The sequence below is a fragment of the Parasteatoda tepidariorum genome, chromosome 11 (assembly GCF_982258835.1).
Source record: "Parasteatoda tepidariorum strain Cologne lab strain chromosome 11, Ptep-v5.0, whole genome shotgun sequence".
NCBI classification, from domain to species: Eukaryota; Metazoa; Arthropoda; class Arachnida; order Araneae; family Theridiidae; genus Parasteatoda; species Parasteatoda tepidariorum.
This window is the reverse complement of record NC_141765.1, coordinates 82,703,637-82,728,839: the sequence shown is the minus strand read 5'-3', so window position 1 is coordinate 82,728,839 and position 25,203 is coordinate 82,703,637. Positions and strand designations below refer to the sequence as shown.

General features: G+C 30.5%; 2 protein-coding genes and 1 long non-coding RNA gene across 4 annotated transcripts in view; 1 reads left to right on the top strand and 2 right to left on the bottom strand.

Moving 5' to 3' along the window:
• Positions 1-6,739, top strand: part of LOC107448379 (protein TANC2) — a 34,718-nt gene extending 27,979 nt beyond the window's left edge. The window contains exons 18-21 of one of the 2 annotated variants that reach the window (XM_016063549.5): positions 613-745; positions 3,711-3,802; positions 4,809-4,945; positions 6,508-6,739. In XM_016063549.5, coding sequence (XP_015919035.3) covers positions 613-745; positions 3,711-3,802; positions 4,809-4,945; positions 6,508-6,517 — 372 coding nt within the window. In that variant the 3' untranslated portion in view covers positions 6,518-6,739. Of the gene's footprint in view, positions 1-612; positions 746-2,025; positions 2,258-3,710; positions 3,803-4,808; positions 4,946-6,507 lie in introns of those variants that run through there. The other variant, XM_071187478.2, reaches the window with a different exon arrangement.
• A 3,189-nt stretch (positions 6,740-9,928) lies between these two features.
• Positions 9,929-25,045, bottom strand: LOC147801859 (uncharacterized). The gene is made up of 2 exons (XR_015430301.1): positions 25,014-25,045; positions 9,929-10,323 (listed from the first exon to the last, which is right to left on the bottom strand). It is a non-coding gene; the product is annotated as an uncharacterized LOC147801859 (long non-coding RNA).
• LOC147801860 (uncharacterized) lies at positions 12,594-16,199 on the bottom strand. Its single transcript, XM_087155098.1, has 2 exons — positions 15,943-16,199; positions 12,594-15,487 (listed from the first exon to the last, which is right to left on the bottom strand). Exons 1-2 carry the CDS (start codon positions 16,105-16,107, stop codon positions 12,773-12,775), a joined length of 2,880 nt encoding a protein of 959 aa, XP_087011224.1. The 5' UTR covers positions 16,108-16,199; the 3' UTR covers positions 12,594-12,772.
• Positions 25,046-25,203: the final 158 nt, after the last annotated feature.

Genomic DNA, 25,203 nt, shown 5'->3' with positions numbered 1-25,203 from the left:
AATAAATGTATATTTATGACTACATTCTGTTTAAAAAATATTGATCAATTACTTAAAATGGGTGATTATTTCCAGAACTAAAAACTATATTTAAATTACAATTACAGACTTTATATGAATTTAAAATATTATCTAGTTTTTGAACTTAAGCGTTTTTAGCCTTATTTTAAAAAAATTATGTTAAACAAAAACAACTTTTTAGGGTTTAAACTTGTAGAAAGCGATTCCACTGAAAATATATTTAGTTCAGAACTCGAAAACTTCACAAAAGTTGCTTTTAAATTCAGAGAAGTTAAATTGTAATTCAGACAATACTTATAAAAATGTTTAAAAAAAATCACTTTTAACTGTGGCTCACGTGACTTTGAAATATAATTTACTTCTGTGTTATTTTGCTACTGTTTTTCTACTCGATTAACAGTTACAAAATGAAAGCAGTTGTCAACAATGAAAAGAAGTTTCAAAATTGTCTAATAACTTAAATTATTCTTAAAATTATGTATGATTTTTAGAATACCGTATTCATAAAATTAATTATCTTTACTTAAATGATTGTACTGGGTTCGTTTTTTTTCTGTTTATTTTTAATACGTATCAATAATGCTTTTTTAGGTTCGTTTGTTGCTGCATAACGGATCAAATCCAGAGATTAAGGACAAAGAAAATAAAACAGCCTTGGAATGTGCTTTAACCTCAAACAACTTTTCAACTTCCGTCGAACTGATAAAAGCAAATGTTAAAATCAGTAAGAAATAAGTATTTTAAGTTAGATTTTTATTTTTGTATTCATGTAATATAACAAAATAAGTACATGAATGTTCCATGATGATTGCCTTTATTATCTATTCTTAGAATCCTTAAAAAAAATACTACCGCCATCGAAATCTAACGAATGGTTACTAACAAAAGAGAGACCGGAAATTTCACAACTCTTTTGATTGTCAGGAAAAACCTGGAAGTGTTTTTAATAATTCCTTCAATTCCCATCAATATTCAGGGGTTTCACAGTTTTTGATGGTGGTTTTAGTTCCGCCTTCCACAAAGTGATTCCTTAGATTTCGATTGTTATTTTTTTCTTTTGTTTAAATATTATGTATGGACCTGTAACGTATGTACCTTTTTATCTCTTTTGACACAGGTTCTAAAAATATACTTTTAAATCGAGCAATATGGAACACCCTGTATAGTTTCAAGGTTTCTAAATGAGTTTTGAAGTTTATCAGAAGAATAACATAGCTGATATAAGGAATGTTTAATTAACTTCCCTACAATAGCACGATTAACAAAAAATAAATAGATAGCTTCAGAATCGACACAGTTCAAGAAATAGATTCTACATTCATTAAAAAATCTGCTGTTTTCTTACATAATATATGTTGTACAGGTTAACAAAGAAATAAAACACGCTCGCGTTGTTTTTGAGAAATTTATAAGATTTTAATATTTATCCTATTTTAATAGCCTCATTTTAAGAAAGGAAAAAAATCGAAAAACTTTAGTTTAAATATATGTATTTTAGTCTTTTATTATGTCTTATCGTTATTTTTCATAAAATAAAAGTAATTAGTAGCACTGATAAGGAAGACTATAGGGCTGGTTGGATGTTATCAGCAAAAATATTTATTTAAATTTATTTCTACTGGTACAATCTTTCAAGTTTTTGTAAAATATCTTGAACATTTTAACGTGATCGAGAAATAAAACTTTTATGATAAATATTAAAGAAATAGAAATAAAAAAATTTCTAAAAGCAAAGGATTGGGTATGTTTTAAAAAGTTCAGATCTGTACATCTTGGAAACAACTGTACTCAGCATTCCTTGGAAACAACTGTACCATTAAAAGAGACTCGCAGATTTGTGAAATAAATGCAAATAGAGACCTTACCAAAACTATCATCCGCCTTAGAACTGGTCACTATAGAGGTATGAAGATCCTGGGAGATGGCAATAGACCGTCTCTGCAGTAACTGTGATGATATTCCACTAACACTAAAACCTATTTTTGTCTGCCCTGCCATTTTAAGATTCCTGGCTCAGTTTGGGAAATTCTCCCCCTTTGACATCGAGAGTCTGTAACATCAAGGAGTTAGCCGGCTGTGTTTTGCACACTCATGGATATCTATAGTTCTCGCCATGGACAACTGTACTCAGTTGCAGCTGTGAAGGTAACCTGTACGACCACCCCTCCCTACAGCCCAGACCTTGCGCTGAGTGATTTTCCTCTTTTCCGATATTTCAAACATCATTTTGTCGGCAATCACTACAGCGATGACGAATACGTAAAAACGGCTGTGACCTCCTGATTATAAGAGCAGGCGGCAAGTTTCTATGAAGAGGGTATTCTAAACCTGGTTGTCAGGTATGTCAATTATTTTAAAAAGTTTGGCAACTATGTTGAAAGAAAGAGAAACATATGTAGAATCAAAAAATATTTATGCTTCTTTAAAATTTTCTTCCGTTTGATTTTTATCTTCAAACGGCCCTTACTTAAAAAACAGCCTTCGTATATTAGAAAAGCAAAGACGCATCACATTTGTGATTATAGTCATTAGGAAATTTATTTTATGCGACATAATGGGCACCTTGTGAAGTCTAAATAAATAAATAAAAAAAGAGGGGAATTATTTGCGACTTGTTCCGTAACTAAAAACTAACATATCTTTTCAACCATTTCTGCTTTATGACATTTTTAACGCCAATCGTTAAAAACTAAATTGCATGTACCTACCTTTAACTTAAAAACACTGAACTGAAATAAGTCTGATTCCTGTAATCATTTAACAACGCGGAATATTACTTTGAAAATTTACCTTAAAGATGTAAGAAGTTGATTGCTTTAGGCGTTATGATATAATTTTTCGTCATAAAATTCGTCGATGCCCGAAGCTGAAATGATCTACTGTAAAAATTTAAAAACGTACGTTTTTTCATTTGGTGAAAGAGTTAGAAATTCAAAGCAAAAAAATGGTGAGCGAAATTGCTGGTGTTTCTCAAGTTCAATATAATTAATATAATTAGATACAGAAAATATAATAGTTAACCCCTCTTAAAAATAATTTAAGCATCTTATTAAAAATGAAGCATATTTAACTTCCGTTACAGAGGTTACAAATTATTATAAAAAAAGAAGTAAAAAATAAAGCTTTATCAGAATCAGGCGATTCATTATAAATTTTGCATGGGATCAAAATCGAAACAAATAATTTAAGTCATTGTATACGTAAGAGGAAAATGAAAACCACCCTATTAATTCCTTTTATTTTGAATAAATTAAATGCTGCTTAAAGCACAGTTTATATGTTTTTAAAAACACAGCATTCATTAATTTTTTAACTAAATATACTTAACTTTACTTATCAATTTGCCCTGTCAATCGAAATATCTTGTTTCCGCCAAGAATAGGTAATTAATCCCTTCTAGACCGTGATCACAAGATTTTTCTTTCAAGACCCACGGTATCATATATTAAACGAGCCTTTCTGACTCTAGCTGCTCAATATCACTCGGACGTGATCTTAATAGGGTATTTTCGCATTAGTAAGTATACGTATTATTTGGTATGTATAAACTCGGTGCATATGGGCCAGCAGAAGAGCTTCTTTCTACTTCTGTCTTTTCTCAAGCGGATGATGATAAAACCTTCTTCTCATCTTATTATATTACGAACTGTGTAAAGTATTTCATTGTAATTTATTATTTGCATTTTCAGATGATATTGCATTTGATCTCATAAAAGAGCAACCTCATTTGTATTCTGCTTTGTTATGCAAAGTATTTTGTGAAGGAGAAGCACTTTATAAGGTATATTTACAATACTAATGTTTCTAATTCTTAAATCAAAATAAACAATTAATTGTTCAAAAATAAACTCAAATACATTTTTGTAAAAAATAATTTATTTTGTACTTTTTCGTCTTGAAACCTACAAAACTCTATTGTACAGAGTTATAAGAAAAGAATAACATGATCCCCTTCAAAAATATTTCAAGAAATATTGCTCAACTGTTTGAATATTCATTCTGAAATTATGGTAAAATAACCGGCTGTCCATCCATTTAACCATAAAGTTTACGGTAAAGAATATATTCTACCTTTATGGCTTTGTAACCATTTACAACTAGTATGGCTAAAAAAGCGTGAATACAAAACTATACGTTTCTTTAGCCATTTATAATTATTATGAAAAAAGAACTTTAACTAGACATTGGAGATTTAAGCAGCCTTATGGAGCTACCCCTTATGCGTGAATGAAAGCATTTTATTCTAACAGCGCAGGGTTACAAATTGGGAAGGGTAAGAAGCTGGAAACTCTTCATGGAATGGAGGAAAGAATAGAGGAAATATTGTGGTGTCAAAATTTATTATACGTGCAGTTAACGCTTTATTTGTAGGTGCAGTGCTTGCAAGTATGTTAGGTTTTTACTTTTAAGTATGTCACCTACAGAGTATTCTTTCAAATAACTAAATACATAAACATAATTTTTTTAGAGGAATTTAAAGCCGCCCATCTTGTTTTCACTGTCAATGCTAACTTCATACGTGGGGAATAAACGCGAGTTTCTGGCACAAATATCTCTGAAAACGGAGAACCTTTGTTATTGCTGCCAGAATTTATTATTATTATTATAAAAAAGAATTCTTCTTAGTATATAATCAAAAAACAAAACGTTAAGATTCAATTAAACAAATATGATATAGAAATAATTAAACATTATGCAAGAAAAGTCTCTCAAAATTCGGATTACAACAAATTCATCATTCTATTCAAATTGATATTTTCTAAATCATAACTTTTTATATTTTATAGGAAGGTAAGTTTGTGGAAGCTATTCGACGGCTTGAATACGGATTGAATAAATGTTCTCAAGAAATTTACCATAATTTACAGATTCGTTTTGATCAACACTATCGGTATGCAAAAGAACTTTATGTCAGAGTAATCAGGTAAGATTTTTAATTAAATCTAGAGTTTAGAAATTTACTTAAGTGGAAAAACAATTGAGTTTGGTCAAACCAAAGCTAAAAACTTTCCTCTTGTTTTATGTTGTGGTAAAAAATTAAATTAATTTTTAGTTTTATATTCTATTCAGTTTAACGAAATTTTATCTCTTACTTAATATATTTCAGGAAAAATAAATAATATTTTAAGGCTTTGTTCAATTTCGCTTTTTGGATGAAATATCATAATAAACTTTAAAGCTTTCAGTAACTCTATTGTGAAAAAAATAATAGATCAATGTCTTATTCGAATGATTTTTAAAAAAAAAGCAGAAAATTTATATTTTTCCTGGAAAAAAAAGTGTTTTAATCAATTATAATTTAAATTGATAAAAATAGAAAATTTATGTGTTTAATAATTTCATTTCATAATTTTATTATAAAATATATTAGGGAAAATATTATTAGATGTTTGGGTGAAAAATACATTTAAATGTTCAAAACTCTTCATACTTATTCCTGCTTTATGGAAAGAAAAATAATATAAATAATATAAAAATAATATAAAGAAAAATATTGGAATTACTAAACAATTTCCCAAAATTGTAGCAAATATATGCGACTTTTACTGAAATATATGCAATGAAAAGGTAGACCGTTAGAAAGATACGAATATCTTAAAAATTATAACTGTGAACAGATTTCTACTGACCTAAATTGGTAGAATAACTAGATTGGTCGTCCTAGATTTGATTGGTAGCTCCAGATTAACTAGATATTGATTAACTAATGTTTTATACAATGATATGTGAAATTTCTTGTTTACTGTGACTTTATTATGGAAATATTTACCATTAAAGTTTAGGTGTCGAACCAATTTCTTTACGCAATTTCTTTTTTTTTTTTCCTCTTTAGGAGTATTTTATCGACTTCAAACTCATTTGGGTAATTCTCAAAACGTAGGAACAACAGCAACTAATTTTGAATTCTATTTATATTTGTGCTATTCGCACTAAATATTCACTACTTGTATAAAATACTTCCTTATTTAAATAGAATTAACACTATAATAACTTTCTCCCTTGAATATTTCCCTTGAATAACATCCGATCATCTTAAACAATAAATTTATCATAAAAATTTTCGGCGTTGCTTACGTTACCTGCTTAAACAAAGCTATCAAAAAACTTACACTTATAGATATAGAAGTGTGAATGATCAGTTTTCCATTCCTTTTCAAAAGGTAAATAAATTTTCGGTTCACATTAAACAGATATTTCACGTTTAGTGTGTTCACGCTAAAAGTACGTTGAAGTATTGTATTCGTATACAATTTGCCGGGAAATCAAAAATTAGTCCACGTTGAAAGAAGTTCACGTTAAACGTGTTCATGTTAACAAAGTTCGACTGTAATTCATTGCTAAATAGGGCGAGTTGCACATCAAGTACTTGATTTATTTTACCAGAACAAAGAAATACAAAAAGAGAGGTAAAAATAAATAATTAACATTCACGAATTAGTAATAATAGTATTATCTGTGAATATTAAAATGTCTTTCTTTTTTTAGGAATGAATGATTGAAAAGTTATAAATTCTGCTTTGATGTATTTTTCCTTCCTTAATTTATTGAATTTCTTATGATTGGTTGTGTGACACTTTGGAATTGAGAGAAAGTATGCGTGCAGAAGTTTTCTTATTTTTGTAAATGCTCAACGACAAATAGATGTTGTTTTTCTTCTTAATTTTGAAAGACTGTATTACTACATGATCTGTCTTAATAAAAATTTGAGTTATAGGTATTATTATTTTCATACTTTATTACTTCATGTTAGTTATGTTTTAACATGTGATTTTCACATTCGAAATTCTTAAAATTTAAACCACGACAAGCAAAATGTGCACAAAAAAAATGGCAAAATCGATTTTTCTTTTCAAATATTCCAACACTTTGGAAAATCTTATAAAAAAGGATATTTTAGTCTTCTAAAATTGAATTGTAAGTCACTTAATTTAAAGTTTTAAACTTTTTAACGCTTCATTATCGTGTTAACACTACAAAAAACAACTCAGGATATTTAAGTTCCATTTTCTGCATTTTTCTTCTATTTAAATTACTTCAATGCGTCTAAATGACGAGTTTTACGAGTTAACGAGTTTTTTTTTTTTATTCATGAGAACATTAGCAAGTTTTTTCGGGCATTTTGTTTATTGCCTTGCCTCTAAACCACGCTTCGAATGGTTTTAAAAAAATAAAAAACATTGTTATCGGTTTTGCAATAAAGAAGTTGCAAATTTCTTTTTTATTTGCTGACTCTTTAAAATTAAATATTCTTAATCCCAGACTCCATATATTTCTACGTCGTTTTAAAATGCTGCGGTGATTAGGAGCATAATAAAATACATTTTTCGTATTTTAGTTTTTATGTATTTCTTCTAAAAATCGTACCAACTCTATAAAATTTTCTGACTGCTGAATTAGTGCAATATTGAAACAGTTTTCAAAAAAAGTAAGATAACTATATTTTTTTTATTCATAAAATATTCTTTTAAAGAGAATTTCTTTTAATTTATGAATAAAATAAAATAAAATAATAAATGTTTTAAGTCAAGAAGAAATTTGAATTCCGAAGGTATTTATAAAATAACGATATTTTCTGCATCTTTTCTCACCTAAAATATTTTCAGAAATCAAGAGTTTTGTTTTGTTTCCATAACTCCTTTCCATAAATCCTTTGTTTCCAAAGACTTTGCTTTGTTTCTATATTATTCAAATCAAAGAACCGTAAGCAATATTTCTCTGCAAATATTATCTCTAAATCTTTTTAAGCAAATGATGCCAAAATTAATGCAATATCACAGGATTTGTTAGGAAGTTTTCAAGAGAAGTATGGTAACTTCATTCTTTTATGATCTCCAAATTCTGTATCTTAATTTCTATTGAATAAAATTAAAAATAAGAAACGAAAAAAACAAATCTGAACATCAAATTTTATCAAAAGCATTTATTTAAACAGTTATATTATTTTAACCTGTATTTCAAGCCGATTTCAACTACAATGCACGAACATTAAAGAGCGAACGAACATTCAGACAGATTTGCCTAAGCTAATTGAAAATTTAAAATGATAATTTCCACAATTTAATTAAGACAGTCACATCATCAGCTAAAAATTTTTGAAACATTTATAATTTTTGGTTTCTTGAGATTTATTTTATTTATTTATATATATATTTATTTATTATTTTATTTATTTATAGACTTTTAGTATAAGAAAGAATGACGGCAAATTAAATACAATGGATCAGTTCCCTGATACGGAGCTTTTGGAGCTTACTCCAAACGGTTGTGACGATGTCGTTCGAAAACAAACTGGATCGAATTCTTTACTAATGTCAACGTAATGCACTTAAATTTTTTCACTTAAATGTTTCATCACCTGGCTAGAGAAAAAGATTGTAAGTGTTATATTCTAGATCAAAATTGCAAATACGATGTGTATGATCGAATTCTTTACTAATGTCAACGTAATACACTTAAATTTTTTCACTTAAGTGTTTCATCGCCTGGCTAGAGAATAAGATTGTAATTGTTGTATTTTGGATCAAAATTGCAAAAGAAGTACATTAATATGTTAGTTTATGTTTTCATGTGAGGAAATATTTTCCTTCTAAGCCTGAAAGCAAAATAGCAAAATCATAGAAGCAATTGCTTAAAATAAGCATAACTAAAATTTTAAAATGCGTTAGAAATAACCCAAAAGCAAAAAAATATTATGGTTGGTAAAAAAAAAAAGTACCCTCATTTTATGTACACGACAGCGTACCTAATAGAAGAAAATCATAACCGGATACAATGGATACAACGGAAAAAGTTGTGGTCCGAAAACAGGAAGCAATGAGATATAAATGATTAAAATATTTTAGTTACGATTTTTTTATTGTTAAAATATCTCTAATCAACGGGGATATTAACTGAATCAGCAGCCAAAAGAAAAAAGTAAAAAAAAAATTTCTTTCCAAATAAAGTTTAAAAATTAAGGAAAAATTGAAAAATTCAATTCATTTTTGAAAAATTGTTTTCTTCCCCCCTCCCCCATTTGGTGGTTTCTTAAGACGGGACTTGGCATAAGTCGTCGCAATGAGAAAAGACGAAAAAAAAAGCCCGATAGATTTGCGGAATCAGTGTATATATCATTTGGGTTGACTCCAATAAAAGCTAAAAAGAGAAATAAATTTGAATGAAATTTTACTCAAGCACTTTCTTTTTTCAAAAAAAAAAAAAAAAAAAAAAAAAAAACTCAAAATTTCAGCTTTAAAAGTCACATTTCTGATGCATTTCAGTTTTATCACAAAATTACTTCCCGGGGTGACCCAATATGATGATAATTTCAAAGTATTAAAAATGCTATGAACGACAGCAGACACAAACCTAGAACCCCCTTCCATAAAATCATACATCACATCTCCTCGATCACTCTCTTTCTTGCCGAGTAGCATTATAGTTTACAAAATAAAAGAGCTGAAGAAATTAGCACCCAGGGGAAATGTCGAGTGGTGGATGTTTCAGAAGTTTTTATAATTTTTACACCGAGAAACTTATTTGAGAATAGATTTATAAGGCACAAAATGCGTCATATTTTTTTCCAAAATACTCATAAAAGTCCAAAACTATCTAAAGTATATTTTTAAAAAAATTTCGGCTTTGTAGAAAACACGCTATGGAACATGGAGAAAATGTTAAATGGTGAATATTTTATAAATTTTTTAAACTTCTTACTTCGTAGAATTTACCACCAACTAGTTTTACATAAAACAAAGGAAGTCATATTTCTTAAAAAATACCTATACAGGGTGTCCTACGATTATTGGGCTAAACTTTAAAGGGAGGTAAGGGACATCACGAAGATTCAGAATTGCGTAGTGACCCATGGTCGGAAAGGTCAAGGAAAATTAGAATGACAGATACAAGAAACAAAGAGATACAATACTGAGATTATCTGAAATATTTATGGGTCACAAATATTACATGTGCTGTGGTAAATCATACGTGAAAATGTCACAGAAGAGGTTCAAAGTTTACACCATTGCTAGCGATGCATATGTTGTTGGAATTGGCGGCCTCGCTCAAATACACCTGAATTTTGTTGGATGTACAGCATAGATGATTCTTGCAACCAGATCCATTTCGGAATCCAAAGATGTTGTGTACATTGCACTTTTCAATGCACCCTAAAGAAAGGAATCCATGCTGCTGCTTAAATCAGGAGAGCGTGGTGGCTAGGAAACAGGTCCACCACGCCCAATCTATCCGTGACCAAACATTTGATTCAAATGTTCACGAATGTTATACTGGCACTTATCAACAGGCTACAAACTAAGTCTGCTGCAAGAAAAAACTAATAATTATTTTGTTTTCAAATAAAATAAAACACGAAAAATATTAGGAAAATTTTAAAATTTCAGCAATAATACCACTTATTTTTTAAATATCATTAGTTTATTTTTTTCCTGTTTACATTCAAATTAGGTGATTTTTTAAAATGGTCATGAGGAAAAAAATTATACCTTTTAGTGTCATAGGACTTGTGAATCGCAAAGAATAAAGTACAGACTATTAAAAAACAAAATTTAAAGAAAAAGAAAAAAAAAGAAAAGAAAAAAAAAAACGAAAATCTAAATTTTGACGAAAAATAACTGAAAATATAAAGGTAAAAAAAATTTCAAAAACAAAAAAAATTAAAAAAGTGATCGCGTTTAAACTCAACTTCAAATGTCACATGTGCTTGTTATGCGCCAGATTTGTAATCACTCTTGTAGGATTTAATTTCTGGAAGAAATTAAATTTAAGATATTTATAAACAAAATATAAGAATTACTGTACATAATTATATAGTTGTTTGTTAAATAGCTGCAACACTGTAAAAAATTTCAGCTTCACTTTTATAAATTTTCAGATTTTACTTAAACTTAACACCAGTGATTACAACGTTTACCTGCTTTAATACCACTAATAAATGTTTTAATTTATTTCATAAAAAAGAGCAGACGATTTCAATTTAAAAAAATCTAACGACATCATCAAAGAACTTGTAAATAAGTGTTAAAAAAAAACTTTGCCCTCAGTTTGGTGTTGAATTACCGTTTGGTGAGATAGTATGGCGCCAGCCATCTGTCATCATAATGTAACCCTTTGAATTACTCCCTCTTGTTCTTGTTGATTGAATTGTTAAGAGCGTATGGTCGCTCTCTAATGCAAGTTCATTCGTAAACTAATTAATTACATTACCTTCAATTTTAACTATTGAGCTATCACGGGACCGTACAGTTTGTCCTATGCAACCGGAGAAGAATATGGCTTCTTTGATATCGTTGAACCGCCAAAGAGGCGTAATAAAACAAAATTAGGAAAGTTGTTAAAATTTCTTGATGAATTGAATGTCGATGAAAAGGAACTGAATCGTGAAGATATACTAAACACAAAACTAAATTCGTTACTGGAACTAAAAAATATTCCAAAGCAATTGATAGTTGATTACACTCAACTTCCAGAAGATATCGATTTAAAGGATAATCTTAGTTTAACTGAAGAACTAGACGAGGAAATAGAAGATTTAGAAGTAATATTTTGAATTTCTCTTTCTGAATACAAAATTAATGATAAAGATAAAATTCAAGAAGCAAAAATTGTTTCTAATTGTAGTTATAAATTGCCAGATTTACCCTTATCACAATTTTATGGAAAATATGAAGATTTCAAAAACTTTAAAATGCAATTTATGTCAATTATCGGTAACCAGGGCCGGATTAACCTATAGGCACACTAGGCACGTGCCTAGGCAATACCTCCTAGATGGGAAGAAAGCCGAAGGACGCAAAACGATGACTCATACAGTTAGGCCCAGATACAGTTCTACAGCCCTCATACAGTTAGGATCACTTCTGACGATGACGGGTTTTTTTTCTTCCGTTTCTCGACACTTTTTCGTTACTCTTCTACTAATTTTTACTTGCTACAAATTATTATATATATTTTTTTTTGTCTAGATTAAATGTTCTTAAATTGTGTAAAAATGCTTAATTTATTTGTTTTCAGAAATGATTAACAATAAAAATAAAGCAACTCTAACAAAAATAACTGATGTGTGAATGAAAAAAATATATTTTTAAGCATTAAATACCAGTTTTATTTTATAAATTGGAAAATTTTATCTAGCTTTTTGTTTTAAAATGTATGGATTAAAAACAAAGAAATATATTTTTCAAGGGATTTTGCACATTTATTATTATTATAGTTTTGACATAAAACTAAGAAGGGATCTAATTTTTATAATACGATACTGAAATTTTTAGTAGATGATTATTTCGGATTTTAATGATTATGTTTTGCATGTTATTAGAACTAGAAATTGTATCTAAACAATGACATAAAATGAGCTTAGGAAAATTTAGAAAATCAAATGCAGTCTTCAAACAAGGTTTAGATAGAAAAAAAAAACATATCAAAAGCATGATTATAATTTGTATTTTTTTCCTGTGGAAGTGTGATTGTTAGAAGTGATAAATTAAAATAAAGTAAGCAACCTTAGATAACAAATATTTTATTAAGTAGCAAATTCAAAAATCATAAATAAAAATGTAAACACAAATTTTACTGAAATATGTTAAACTTAGAGTAACATTTAAAAAAGTATAATTTTTACCCATCACAACCTTAGATAACAAATATTTTATTAAGTAGCAAATTCAAAAAATGATAAATAAAATGTAAACACAAATTTTACTGAAATATGTTAAACTTTGAGTAACATTTAAAAAAGTATAATTTTTACCTATCAACTTAAATTTTTAGTGGATTTCATAAGTGTTTTTAATTTTCTTTCTTTAGCTTTTGAATGGGAGGCATAACAAATGCTATCATTTTTCAATTTACAATAGTTATTTAATAAGATGTTTACAAATTTCTTTACAATACAATGAATGACAACATCTGAAGAATGTTCATTATCACAATAATCAAAATTTAAGTGTTTCTCTTCATCATTCAATACAGCTTTGATTATGTTTAAAGAAATAATTCTCTGATTATGAACTTTTAAAAAAATTTCTTCAAATTCAGTTAATAGTTTTGAAATAATTACATAAGAGTACAAACCAATAGTTATAACTTCCTCCACAGGGTACTTTAGTCCACCACGATCTTGATGGTGAATCAAAATGTTATTTTCATGATAAAGAATTTCTTCATCTCTTGTTAACAATAACTTACAAAAAGGGCAATTTTTAAGGAATTTTAATGTTGAATGAACGGCATAACCAGCAAGGTAAACAATAACAGGCATAATTCTATTAGATTGTTGCAAATCCTCTTCTGTTACATTTATTTCAAATTTGTTATTGCATAGTAAATTACTGTTAAGAAATTCAGATTCGTTCTCAATATTGTTTAAATCTATTTTAACATAGCCAAAAACATTTGATTTTAAAATCAATGGCAAAGTAGATCGAAGCCTCAGCTTCATTTCTGATTCATATAATTGAGTTATTGATATATCATACTGGCCGCCAGCTAATTGTCTATATTTACCGAATCTTGCTTCTAAACTATCAGTTTGAAATTTACCTGCCAGTATAAATTTTAAACCTAACTCTTCAGTGCAATAGCGACAAATTTTTTGTATGCCTTGTGTTGTTAAAGATAGAGCTAAGTGAGTTTCTGAGGTTAATCTACCAGTATCAGAAATAGCTTTGCCCCATAATGATAACCATTCAAGAAATGCACTTAAATATCTAAAAGAAAAATCGTTTAATCTCAAGGGCTTTTGATATTCATTCCTTTTATGAAATCCTTTAGTTACTGTTCTAACATTCATAATATTCCACCAATTTACAAAAATTTCTATATATTCTGCTGTTGATATTAGATCTAAAATATTACATTTTTCCTTAAGTGAATTTATAGCTCCTATTAACTGTCTATTGAATATATTTAAAGCAAGTTTTACGTTTTGTCTTTCAATGTTAGAAGGAAAAAGAGATTTTGTAATCAATGTGGGTGCATACTTAACCAAATTAGACCTTTCAAATTCGTGTAACTTACGTAAAGCTTGAAATGAAGCAGTTTTTAATGGTACATTTTTTACATTATCATTAGTGTCAATATCATTAGTAACATTTACCTGAAATTCTGGATAAAACATACAAGAATTATAATTTTTTTGATTTAGCCAATTGTTCCTAACACACTTAATTATATGAACACTATCAATAATAAAAAATAATTTTCTACTGCTATCAAATGGGTGTGGATATTCAACCTGAACTTTAGGAGGTGTTGAAAATTTGGACATTGCCTTGCGGTTTATAGAATTATTGTCACTTATGACACAAAATGTATGAAAACCTATAGTTTCAAGACCAATTAATGTCTTTTTAATAAACTCATAGAGTGCATCAGCATTCACGGTTTTTACTGGCATTATTGCTACAACATCTTTGAAACTTGATTCCACACTCTGCACCATATAAACATAGGCAGAGTTAGCAGCCTCAATAGAATTATATGATGCTCCTAATATATCGCCATCCTTAAAGTCAAAAAGAGGTTTTAAATGGACTTCATCTATCATAACAGTAACGGTTTTATCTGCATCAGTTAAATAATCAAATTTCTGTTTAATGTAAGATAAGAAGTTTTCCTCAGTGGATTCATTTTTAGGACTAATATCATATGACATAATCAATTTTTTTATAGTTGAATGATGCGGTAGAATAACATAACCACTGCTTCTCAAAAAATTATATGCATGAGGAGATATAGATAAAAACAATGAAGAAAAAATGAGAAAGTCTGTAGAGTATCGGTTTTGATTTTTTTGAGTAAAAAGTAAAGATAGCTGCTCTTTTAGAAAGTTAATACCTAATTTTTGATTATCTGAGCTTAAGTTTTCTAATTCTGTAAGTTGGACAGTTATAGAGTTAATAAGATTTGGAATATTATCAAACTTTAGATCATTAGACTTATTTAAATAACATAAAACATTTGAAATTTGCTGAACATTACTGATGATTAGAGGAAATGTTAAATCATGAAGTTTCTTAATCTTTACATTATCAATAAAAACACTTAAAGATAGATTTTGATCAACTATTACAGTAATATATGTGGGAACCTGATCAACAAATTTGATTTTCACAAAAGAAAAACTATTTTCAATACTTACCGGATTAAAAACACCATTTAAATCCACTAAACTAGATTTTTCTATCAGTTCAATTAGAGTATCTACTTTAAATTTTACATTATGCTGTTCATAAAGTTCTAAACTTTCAGCAAGGACGCTTTCCAACTGGCACATTTCTATTCTTTTTCTCTTTGCCTCTGGCTCTTCTCGAATTGGCTCATTTTTGGTCATATATTCTGGACATCCAGGAAATATAGATGGAATAGCCTCCTTTGTTAACCTTGGTTGTTCATAGGGCACAACTGTTTTCTTTCCAGTTTTTTCACAAACAAATTCCACAGCTTTCCTAATGTCATTTTCCTTGAAATGCATCCCACATACCTATAACAAAATGAATACATTATTTATATGTGCATTTAAAATAAATATTATATACTATATTCATGCATGAAAAATTAATAGATTTTTGTAGAAAAATTAAGAGATTTAAATTTCAAAATCAAATTAAAAAAAATTTGCTTTAAGCAGTTACATTATATTAGGGTCAAACAAAAATGTTTTAAAGTTTGAGCAAAAATTTAATAAAATACTAAAATTATTAATATTTTTATAAAATAAAACTCTATAAAAATAACTATATATATATATAAAAATAGCTATATAGTTATTTTGTCATTATACACAAAATTTATTACAATAGTTTCGATATGATTGATAAGAACAACTTAATTATTACGATTAATTTATCCACAATTTAAAATAATTTACTCTAAGTAAAAATATAATAAAGAATCATAATTACATTTTTAAAAATAAAAACAAATATTACTCACTTTAGAATTCTTTGTAACTTCAAAATCTCTTGGTATGGCGGCAAGCCATTTCTTACGTAATTCTTCATCTTTGGGAAATCCGAAAACAGATACTTTTGTACCATCAACTTTGTAATTTCCTCTACAGTTTGGTACACAGCATTTAAATACCATTATTCATAACACTAAGAATTAAATTAATGCTGAAATTTATAACATTTGTAGAATAAATATAAATTTTACGAAGAACGTTTACATCAGGCACCGACGGTTGTTTACAAATTCTAATAAAAAATATTCGCCAATTGGCTGAATGCGTACACAGGCTACAATACTTCAGAATATCGCCAATGGCTCGTTTGATCAGATTCGGATTTTTTCGAAAAAATAGCTACCCTGACTGGTTTTCCTGGGCCTAACTCTACTACGTCATCATCGCCTATAGTAACCCGTTGTGGGGCTTGATTCCTCTAGGAGGTATTGGCCTAGGGCCTACGAAATTCAGGGGCCTACAAAAAACTTGGGAGAAAGAAATTTTAAAAAAAAATCAAACGTAGTGGAATCAGAAAAACAGTTTTGTTTTTCTGATTCCACTGCGTTTGATTTTTTTTTCTTTTCACGATAAATTTCGCACTCAATAAATTCTTTTTATTCATAAATTTTATCATTAGGTTCTTTTTTTTTTTTTTTTTTAAATTCCGGTTCCGGGTTTTAATATTTATGCTAGTGCCTTTTTTAACTATCGTTTCGGTTCGATAATTTTCAAGTGTTTTGATTTAGATTAATAAGTTTTCCTTTTATTTTATTGTCCCCCCCCCCGTTTAATTAGGTATGAAATATATTGCGTTATTTAATCATTGGTTTTGTTTATATAAGTTAATTTAGGAATTGTAATTATTTTTAAAAAATAAATATGAGAATTTTGTATTTTTTAAACTTGTTTTTCTTGTCTAAACTTGTAAATTTTTTATTCTTTTAAATGTTATATTTCTACCATTTTTTTTTCTCTTTAAAGTTTGGAGTACCTTTCTTTTTTCTCTTACTTTATGCATTACACTTGTCGGTATTGCAGATAAAGTTCGATAAACAAATTCGTAAATTAAAATCCATATTAATAAAAGTGTAAAAAAAAAAAAAAATACGCAAGAAAATTTCTGCATATATAATTTGAAAAGAGGGGAGGAGTGGGGGAAGGAGGGGAGGGCCCAAAAACGGCTATACCTAGGGCCTACGAAAGGTATAATCCGGCTCTGTGCCTAGGGCCTACGAAAGGTATAATCCGGCTCTGTCGGTAACAATGAAGAATTGAATGATACACAAAAACTATTTTATCTCAAAGCATCTCTTAAAGGAGAAGCAAAATTGTTGGAATCTTGTCAAGACACGTTTGAATCTTTGTTTTCTGCACTTAATAGCAGGTATGAGAATAAGAGAGCAGTTGTGGATGCTTTTATCAATAGCTTATTAAATTTTGAAAAAATTAACGATTCACCATCACTATTACGGGCATTAGTTGACAATGTAAAAAAATGCTTACGATCATTACTAGAATTCGATCGTTTTAATTTGTCAGATGTTTTAATTTTAAATATTTATTACATAAATTCGATTAAGAATCAAGAAAAGCTTTTGAAATAAGTGTAAAATCTAGATTAGATGATTTTTTTAAATTTTTTGGAAGAAAGAATTCGAATTCTTGAAGAAATAAATAAAAATAGTTTCCCAAAACAGAACTATGTTGTTAAACTATCAAATCAATTTAATCGTCCTAAAAATTCAAAAACTTTCTTCACCAAAACCAATACTTATCGAAACTGTATTTTGTGTAACGAAACACATCCTATTTATCATTGCCCAAAATTCAAAAGCTTACCAGTTTCGGAGAGATTTAATTTTGTAAAAGAAAACAAACTCTGCATTAAATGCCTTTCTCAAACGCACTTATTAGCTCAGTGTGTGTAAAGCTTAGTTTGTTTTATCTGTAAAAAAGATTCTCACCATTTACTATTGCATAAAATCGAAAGTAAAACTTTGAAAGAAGGAGAAGTAGCCTTGAACAATAATTCTTCGTCCAACGAATTCGAACAATCCCCTGCTCCCCCACTCACAACTAGGATTGCGTCAAGAAAGAGTAATAAATTAGTATTCATAAATACTGCAGTTGTTTATTTTCGCGATGCCTGTAGTAATTTGAAACAGTTTCGAGCTGTTCTTGATTCTGCTTCATCTTGCAATTTTTGTAAAAATTGTCATGAATGTATTAGGATTAAAAAAAGAAAAGGTTTTTGTTCCAGTTAGTGGAATCAGTGATGTTTCTCTGGATGTAAAATAGCAATTCAAAACTCGATTGTCGAATTCAGAAAATGATTCGGAATGGGAAGTTGAGTTACTTATTGTTCCCAAAATAACTGACATGATGCCCCCCAAGTCAATTAATATTTCGACTTCCTAAAGGGATCAAATTAGCTGATGACGAATTTTATATAGCGAAAAAAGTGGATTTGTTATTGGATGCTGAATTATTTTTTGATTTTTTGAAGAATGATAAAATACGTTTAGCAGATAATGAATTATTGCTTCAAAATAGTTGTTTCGGATATTTGATTTCAGGAAGCATTAGAATTTCGAGTAATGAAGCTAAAGATTTTTATCGTTGTTTTTTGTCAACTGAAGTTAATTCACTAAAATTCTTTTTTGAATTATTTATATACTTTATTGAAAATTGAATTCTTTTTGGGAAGTTGAAGATGTAAACGAAACAAAAACTGCCGTCAGTTCAGAATTAAATTATTGCAACGAACTTTTTGAAAATTCGTTTTATCAAAAGACTAATGGGAAATATGAAGTTAAGATGCCATTTAAGAAGGATATTAGTGAAAACATACCGTTGAGAGATTCAAAACAAATTGCTGAAAAAAGACTTAATAAATTATGGAAACGTTTGTCAAGTAATCCTGCAATGAAAGAATTGTATGTTTCGTTTTTAAAGGAATATGAACTTTTGAACCATATGGAAAGGATAGAAGACAATTCTGATTTTGATGACAGTTTTGGATATTTCCTTCCTCATCATGGTGTCTTAAAACCAGACAGCAAAACAACTAAACTTAGAGTGGTATTTGATGCAAGCGCCAAAACTACAAATGGCTGTTCCTTGAATGATTTATTATGCAAGGGAGGAGTGATACAAGATGAACTGTTCTCTCTTATGCTTCGATTTAGAAAACATATCTATGACTTCACAGCAGATATTGAGAAAATGTTTAGACAAATTGAAATACTGCCTTCACAAACCAAATTTCTAAAAATACTCCGGAAAATCACGAAAGTAAACCTGAATCCTACAGACTTAAAACCGTAACATATGGCACAGCATGTGCTCCTTACTTGGCACAGAAGACTCTTCAACAATTAGCAAAAGATGAAGAGAAGGATTTTCCTTTGGCATCGAAAGTTGTTATAGAAGAATTTTATATGGGTGATTGTATTACCGGTACTTCTAATTTAAATTAATGTACTATTAAGCTTCAGCAAGATTTAACACAACTACTTAAAAGAGGAGGAATGAAATTACACAAATGGTGTACTAGTTTTGATTCAAAAGACACAGAATTGGGAGACTTTTCGTTTGATCGTAACAGTAATGCAGCAGTGAAGACTTTAGGGACTCTATGGAATAACAAAAGGGATACATTTCTCTACAAGGTTGCAGTTACGGAAAAATCAGGTGTTGCTAAAAGAGATGTTTTATCTCAAATTGCTCGTTTGTATGATCCTCTTGGTCTACTTGGTCCAGTCATCAGCAAAGCGAAGACTTTTATGCAACGGCTTTGGTTGCACAAGCTATACTGGAACGAAAAATTACCATCCCCTATTGCCCAAGAATGGACTTTGTTCATTAAAGCACTTCATAGTATAGAAACTATTCAAGTACCTAGTTGCGTTTTGAAGGAGACATTTTCCGCACTTATTCTGCATAGTTTTGCAGACGCCTCAGAAAAAGCATTTGGAGCTGTAATTTACTTACAGACAGTTGCAGATCCTGATGAATCTTTCAGGGAGATTCTTTGCAGCAAGCCACGTGTAGCACCAATCAAGACTATGACTATTCCTGTATTGGAACTGTCTGCAAGTCTACTCCTTTCAAAACTTGTGAAAAAGGTTTTAGAGGCTATGAAGCTTAAATTTGATCATATCAAACTCTGGTCAGATTCAACTATTGCGTTAGCGTGGATTAATACTTCGCCTCATCTTTTAAAAACCTTTGTGAGTAATAGAGTCTCACAAATTCGACAACTTACGTCTAATTGTAATTGGGGACACGTATATTCAGAAATGAACCCTGCAGATATCATTTCCAGAGGCTCAGATGCTACGACCCTTGGATCTTTAGAGGTTTCAAGGTGTAATTTTATTTCCTCTAATCACTAATTAATGAGGACTCCAATGTGTGGTGAGAACAAGGATGACGATTTAAAACTTAATATAAATTTATTTAAACGTAACAAGTAACAAGTTTTGTGCGACTGCTCGCTGAGGGGATACTCACTGGAATGATGTAAAAACCTTAATCCCGGCCTCTCAGGGTAGGCTGAAGAGGCATAATTTGGGGGCTTGATCTAAAAATAGATCTTCCAGAAGGGAATCGCTACAGATCCAATAAATTATGGTGGACAGGTCCCAATTTCCTAAATAAGGAAAATTTTCAAGATGAAACTCTCTTCAGTGATGAACTCTTTTCTACCGAACTGAAACCAATAGCGACTTCATTAATGACTATAAAAAATGACTTATTTATTGGTCCCGCAGTGGACTGACCGTTAAGACACGGTTCCCAGCAGATCACCGAAGTCAAGCATCACTGGCTGCGGTCAGTGTGCGGATGGGTGACCACTTGGATCAGTCTGCTTGGGGACCGAGCGTGCCTCGTTAAACTGTGCTACCGTAAAGTGCTCGACTTCGCGCGCAGGTCGTCGGACTACCGATGCGGGGGTGCCATCCCCTCCGCAGAGGATCAAAGTTGCGATGGCATGTCTTCGAATCATCCTCCGGGATGTTTCCCAGACTGTCGCCAATAGCCTATTGTGCAGCTCTAGTGCGACGTAAATTAACAACAACAACGACTCATTTATTGCTAAATGCCTAAGTGTTACAAATAATTTTCTAAAACTGATAAGAATTTTTAGTTTACTTTTTTAGGTTCTCTTACAATTGTAGGAATCCACTTAATAAGGAAACAGGTACTATAACCATAGATAAAATGGAAAACGCTAGAAATCATCTTCTTAAACTTATACAAAGTAGGTATTTTTCAGAAGAAATTTGTATGTTGAAAAAAGGTTTGCTACTGACTCCAAAAAGTAAATATTTCGATCCATTTTTAGATGAAAAAGGTTTAATTAGAGTTGGCGGTAGAATAACAAACTCAAACTTAAGTTTTAATCAAAAGCATCCTATTATTTTTCCAGCTAAGAATAAGATAACTGAATTTATTTTTAATTATTATCATATTAAGAACTTTCATAATGGTCCGCAAGCGTTGCTAAATGCTGTTAGACAAATTTATTGGCTACTAAATGGCAGAAATATAGCTAGAAAAATTGTTCATAAATGCATTATTCGTTTTAAAGCAAATCCGTTAATTTCTCAACAAATAATGGGTGAGTTACCTAGTGAAAGAATAAATGTTAATTTTACATTTAATTCTTGTTCTATTGATTATTGTGGCCCATTTTTTATTAGATACAAAGGCCAACGTAAAGGTAACTATCACAAAATATACGTTTATATTTTTGTTTGTACAGTAACGAAAGAAATCCATCTGGAGATAATTAACGATTTAACAGCAGAAGCAAGTATTACTTTTCTTAAAGAGGTTTTTTTGCCCGACGAGGCAAACCACAAAAAATATTTAGTGATAACGCTAAAATTTCGTAAGTGCAAATTCCGAAATTAAAAATTAATGAATATTTTTATTAAACATAACAATATTTTACCCAATTTTCTAGCAGAAGAAAATGTACAATGGAAATGTATTCCTCCTAGAGCACCGAATTTTAATGGTCGATCGGAAGCAGGAGTAAAATCCTTAAAATTTCATTTAAAGCGAACAATTGGAAATGCGACATTAACTTACGAAGAATTTTTAACCATTATTACTCAGGTTGAGGGAATTTTAAAATTCTCGCCCCCTAACAGCATTAACTTCTAACATTGATGACTTAAATGTGTTAACTCCTGGTCATTTTCTTATAGGTCGACCAATAAATGCAATTATTGAACCTAACTTATTAGATATAGATAATAATAGACTTAATTTATGGCAAAAACTACTCAAATGGTTCAAAATATATGGAAAAATTGGACTAATAATTATCTGAGCACATTGATGCAGAGAAACAAATGGATGTTTATAAAACAAAATGTTAAAATAGGAGATATGGTAGTACTCAAGGAAGAAAACCTTCCTACATGTAAATGGCTATTAGGTAGAATTATTGATATATTTTGTGGAAAGGATAACCGTGTAAGAGTTGTTTCAGTAAAAACAAAAAATGGTGTTTATAAAAGAGCAATTTCAAAAATTGCTGTCTTACCTATTGAGAATTAATTTTATATCATTAGTAAAACTGAACTTTGTATAATTTGGAAAACTGAAACTTTGTTTATTTGTTGTACTTTTATAACTATTTGTGCATTTTATTAGTTTAAATTGTGCTAACATTACATATAATTTTATTTGTTTCTATTTGATTATTATTTGTTGAAATTAATATTTCAACCCCGGCGGTTCTAATGGCAGATATGAAAGACAAATTAATTGCTGAGAACAATACAAAGAAAGAACAAAAAACGGAAACAAGAGCTGCAAAAACAAAGAGTCTATAGTCATTAATAATGTATCTCGCCAGCCAATAACGTTCCCAGAAGGGCCCAGGAGGAAGTGCAGGGCAACGTCTCAGATGGTTAGTATCCATTTCTTTTTGCAGGTTACATAGTGGACAAAAGGGGCTTGAAAAGATTTTGATTCTGTACAGGTGTTTTGATAAACAGTCATGGCCAGTGGCAAGGCGAAAAAGGGCCACAGATTTTTCTCTTGACCATGACGGAATATCTTTAATTCCTTCCAGCCAGTCCTTATCTTTATTTTCTTCTTGGAGTTTTGCCTCAAAGGTTGTTCGAAGAGAGATTTTTATTAGCCTTTTTGCGATGTAGAAAGGAACTGGCTAAAGAGATATTTGTAGAATCTTGGCGGGTTTTTTGGCCAAGAAATCTGCAGTTTCGTTACCTTGAAGTCCACAGTGCGCTGATACCCATTGCATGGCGTCATTTTTGACATTTTAAAAAAAACTAGTGTTCAACAAAATCGTTTGTTTATTGATTTGGCCAATCGTGCATATGCGTATCATTTTATTTCTTAAATGAATTATTATTTTTCATGCACTATACTTTTGTGTCTTATAGATGTAATTTATTCATATTTTAATGAAATAATACAGCATTTTATAAAATTCCTATAACTCTTCTAAAATGGGTTTAAATCAAGCTGCTGAAATTAAAAAACAATATTGAAGATTTTATTCTTTCAAAAGAATTATAGAGAGTAAAAAATACAACTTAAATAAACAAAGAAAGAAAGGAACTATATCACCAAAATTTCACCTACTACGGTTTAGAACTAAATTTTTTAAAAAAATGCAGTAATAATGATTAATTCTATATAATCATTACTTTATGGTTAAATTATGTGCTTATTCGATTATATTCATTTGTGACATAGTTTCAAAAGTATAAATTTGAGTTTTAGAATTAAAAAAATTGAGTTGTTGTTAATGTAGTTCATTTACGTCGCACTAGAGCTGCATAATGGGCTATTGGTGACGGCCTGGGAAACATCCCTGAGGATGATCCGAAAACATGCCATCACAATTTTGATCATCTGCAGAGGGGATGGCACCCCTGCTTCGATAGCCCGACGACCTGCACACGAAGTCGAGCACTAAAAAAATTTTGAATAATCGAGATTAATATTGGCTACAGGTCGAAAAGCGCTACAGGTGGCTTACTGCGGAACTTTTGCCTATGGCAACACTAGACATGATTTCTCCATTAACATGTGGAGAGCCATAAGAGTAAGAAATACTTTAGTTTCTAACATAATTTTGTTGTTGTTGTTAATTTACGTCGCACTAGAGCTGCACAATGGGCTATTGGCGACGGTCTGGGAAACATCCCGGAGGATGATCCGAAGACATGCCATCACAATTTTGATCCTCTGCGGAGGGTATGGCACCCCCGCTTCGGTAGCCCGACGACCTGCTCGCGAAGTCGAGCACTTTACGGTAGCACAGTTTAACGAGGACCAATACCGCACACCCTCGGTTCCTACGCAGACTGATCCAAGTGGTCACCCACCCGCACACTGACCGCAGACAGTGATGCCTGACTTCGGTGATCTGCTGGGAGCCGTGTCTTAACTATCAGTCCACTGCGGGGCGACATAATTTTGAAACCGATTAATATTCAAAATTTTTAGTTGTTGTTGTTAATTTACGTCGCACTAGAGCTGCACAATGGGCTATTGGCGACGGTCTGGGAAACATCCCGGAGAATGATCCGAAGACATGTCATCACAATTTTGATCCTCTGCGGAGGGGAGGGCACCCCCGCTTCGGTAGCCCGACGACCCGCACGCGAAGTCGAGCACTTAACGGTAGCACAGTTTAACGAGGATCAATACCGCACACCCTCGGTCCCTACTCAGACTGATTAAAGTGGTCACCCACCCACTGACCGCAGCCAGTGATGCTTGACTTCGGTGATCTGCTGGGAACCGTGTCTTAACGATCAGTCCACTGCGGGACGTCCAAGTATCTAAATGGGAAAAATATTATCGAAGGGGAAAACATACATTCCCATACATCCGAGCATAGGAAGAAAGGGAAGGGGGAAGCTCTAGATATGGAATGAGTGTTGCTGTCGAAAATGATGTTTTAAGAAAAAGAAACTCTTAATTAAAGTTCATTTTTAAATAAAAAAAAAAAGCAATTGTTATTCCAGAAATTAAAAAATGAACTTACACATAAAATATAAATATTTTTTTCTGTACAATGGATGAGTGATCGTGTAAAGCTAAGGGTGGTGGCGCTAGTGGTAAAATTGCTCTTTCAAGACTTCCGGGTTACTGCTTCCGATATATTTTTACGCCGCAGATTGAAAAAACGCGCCATCATATTATTGCTTCATATCTTTTGCAGTATTTCACATGTA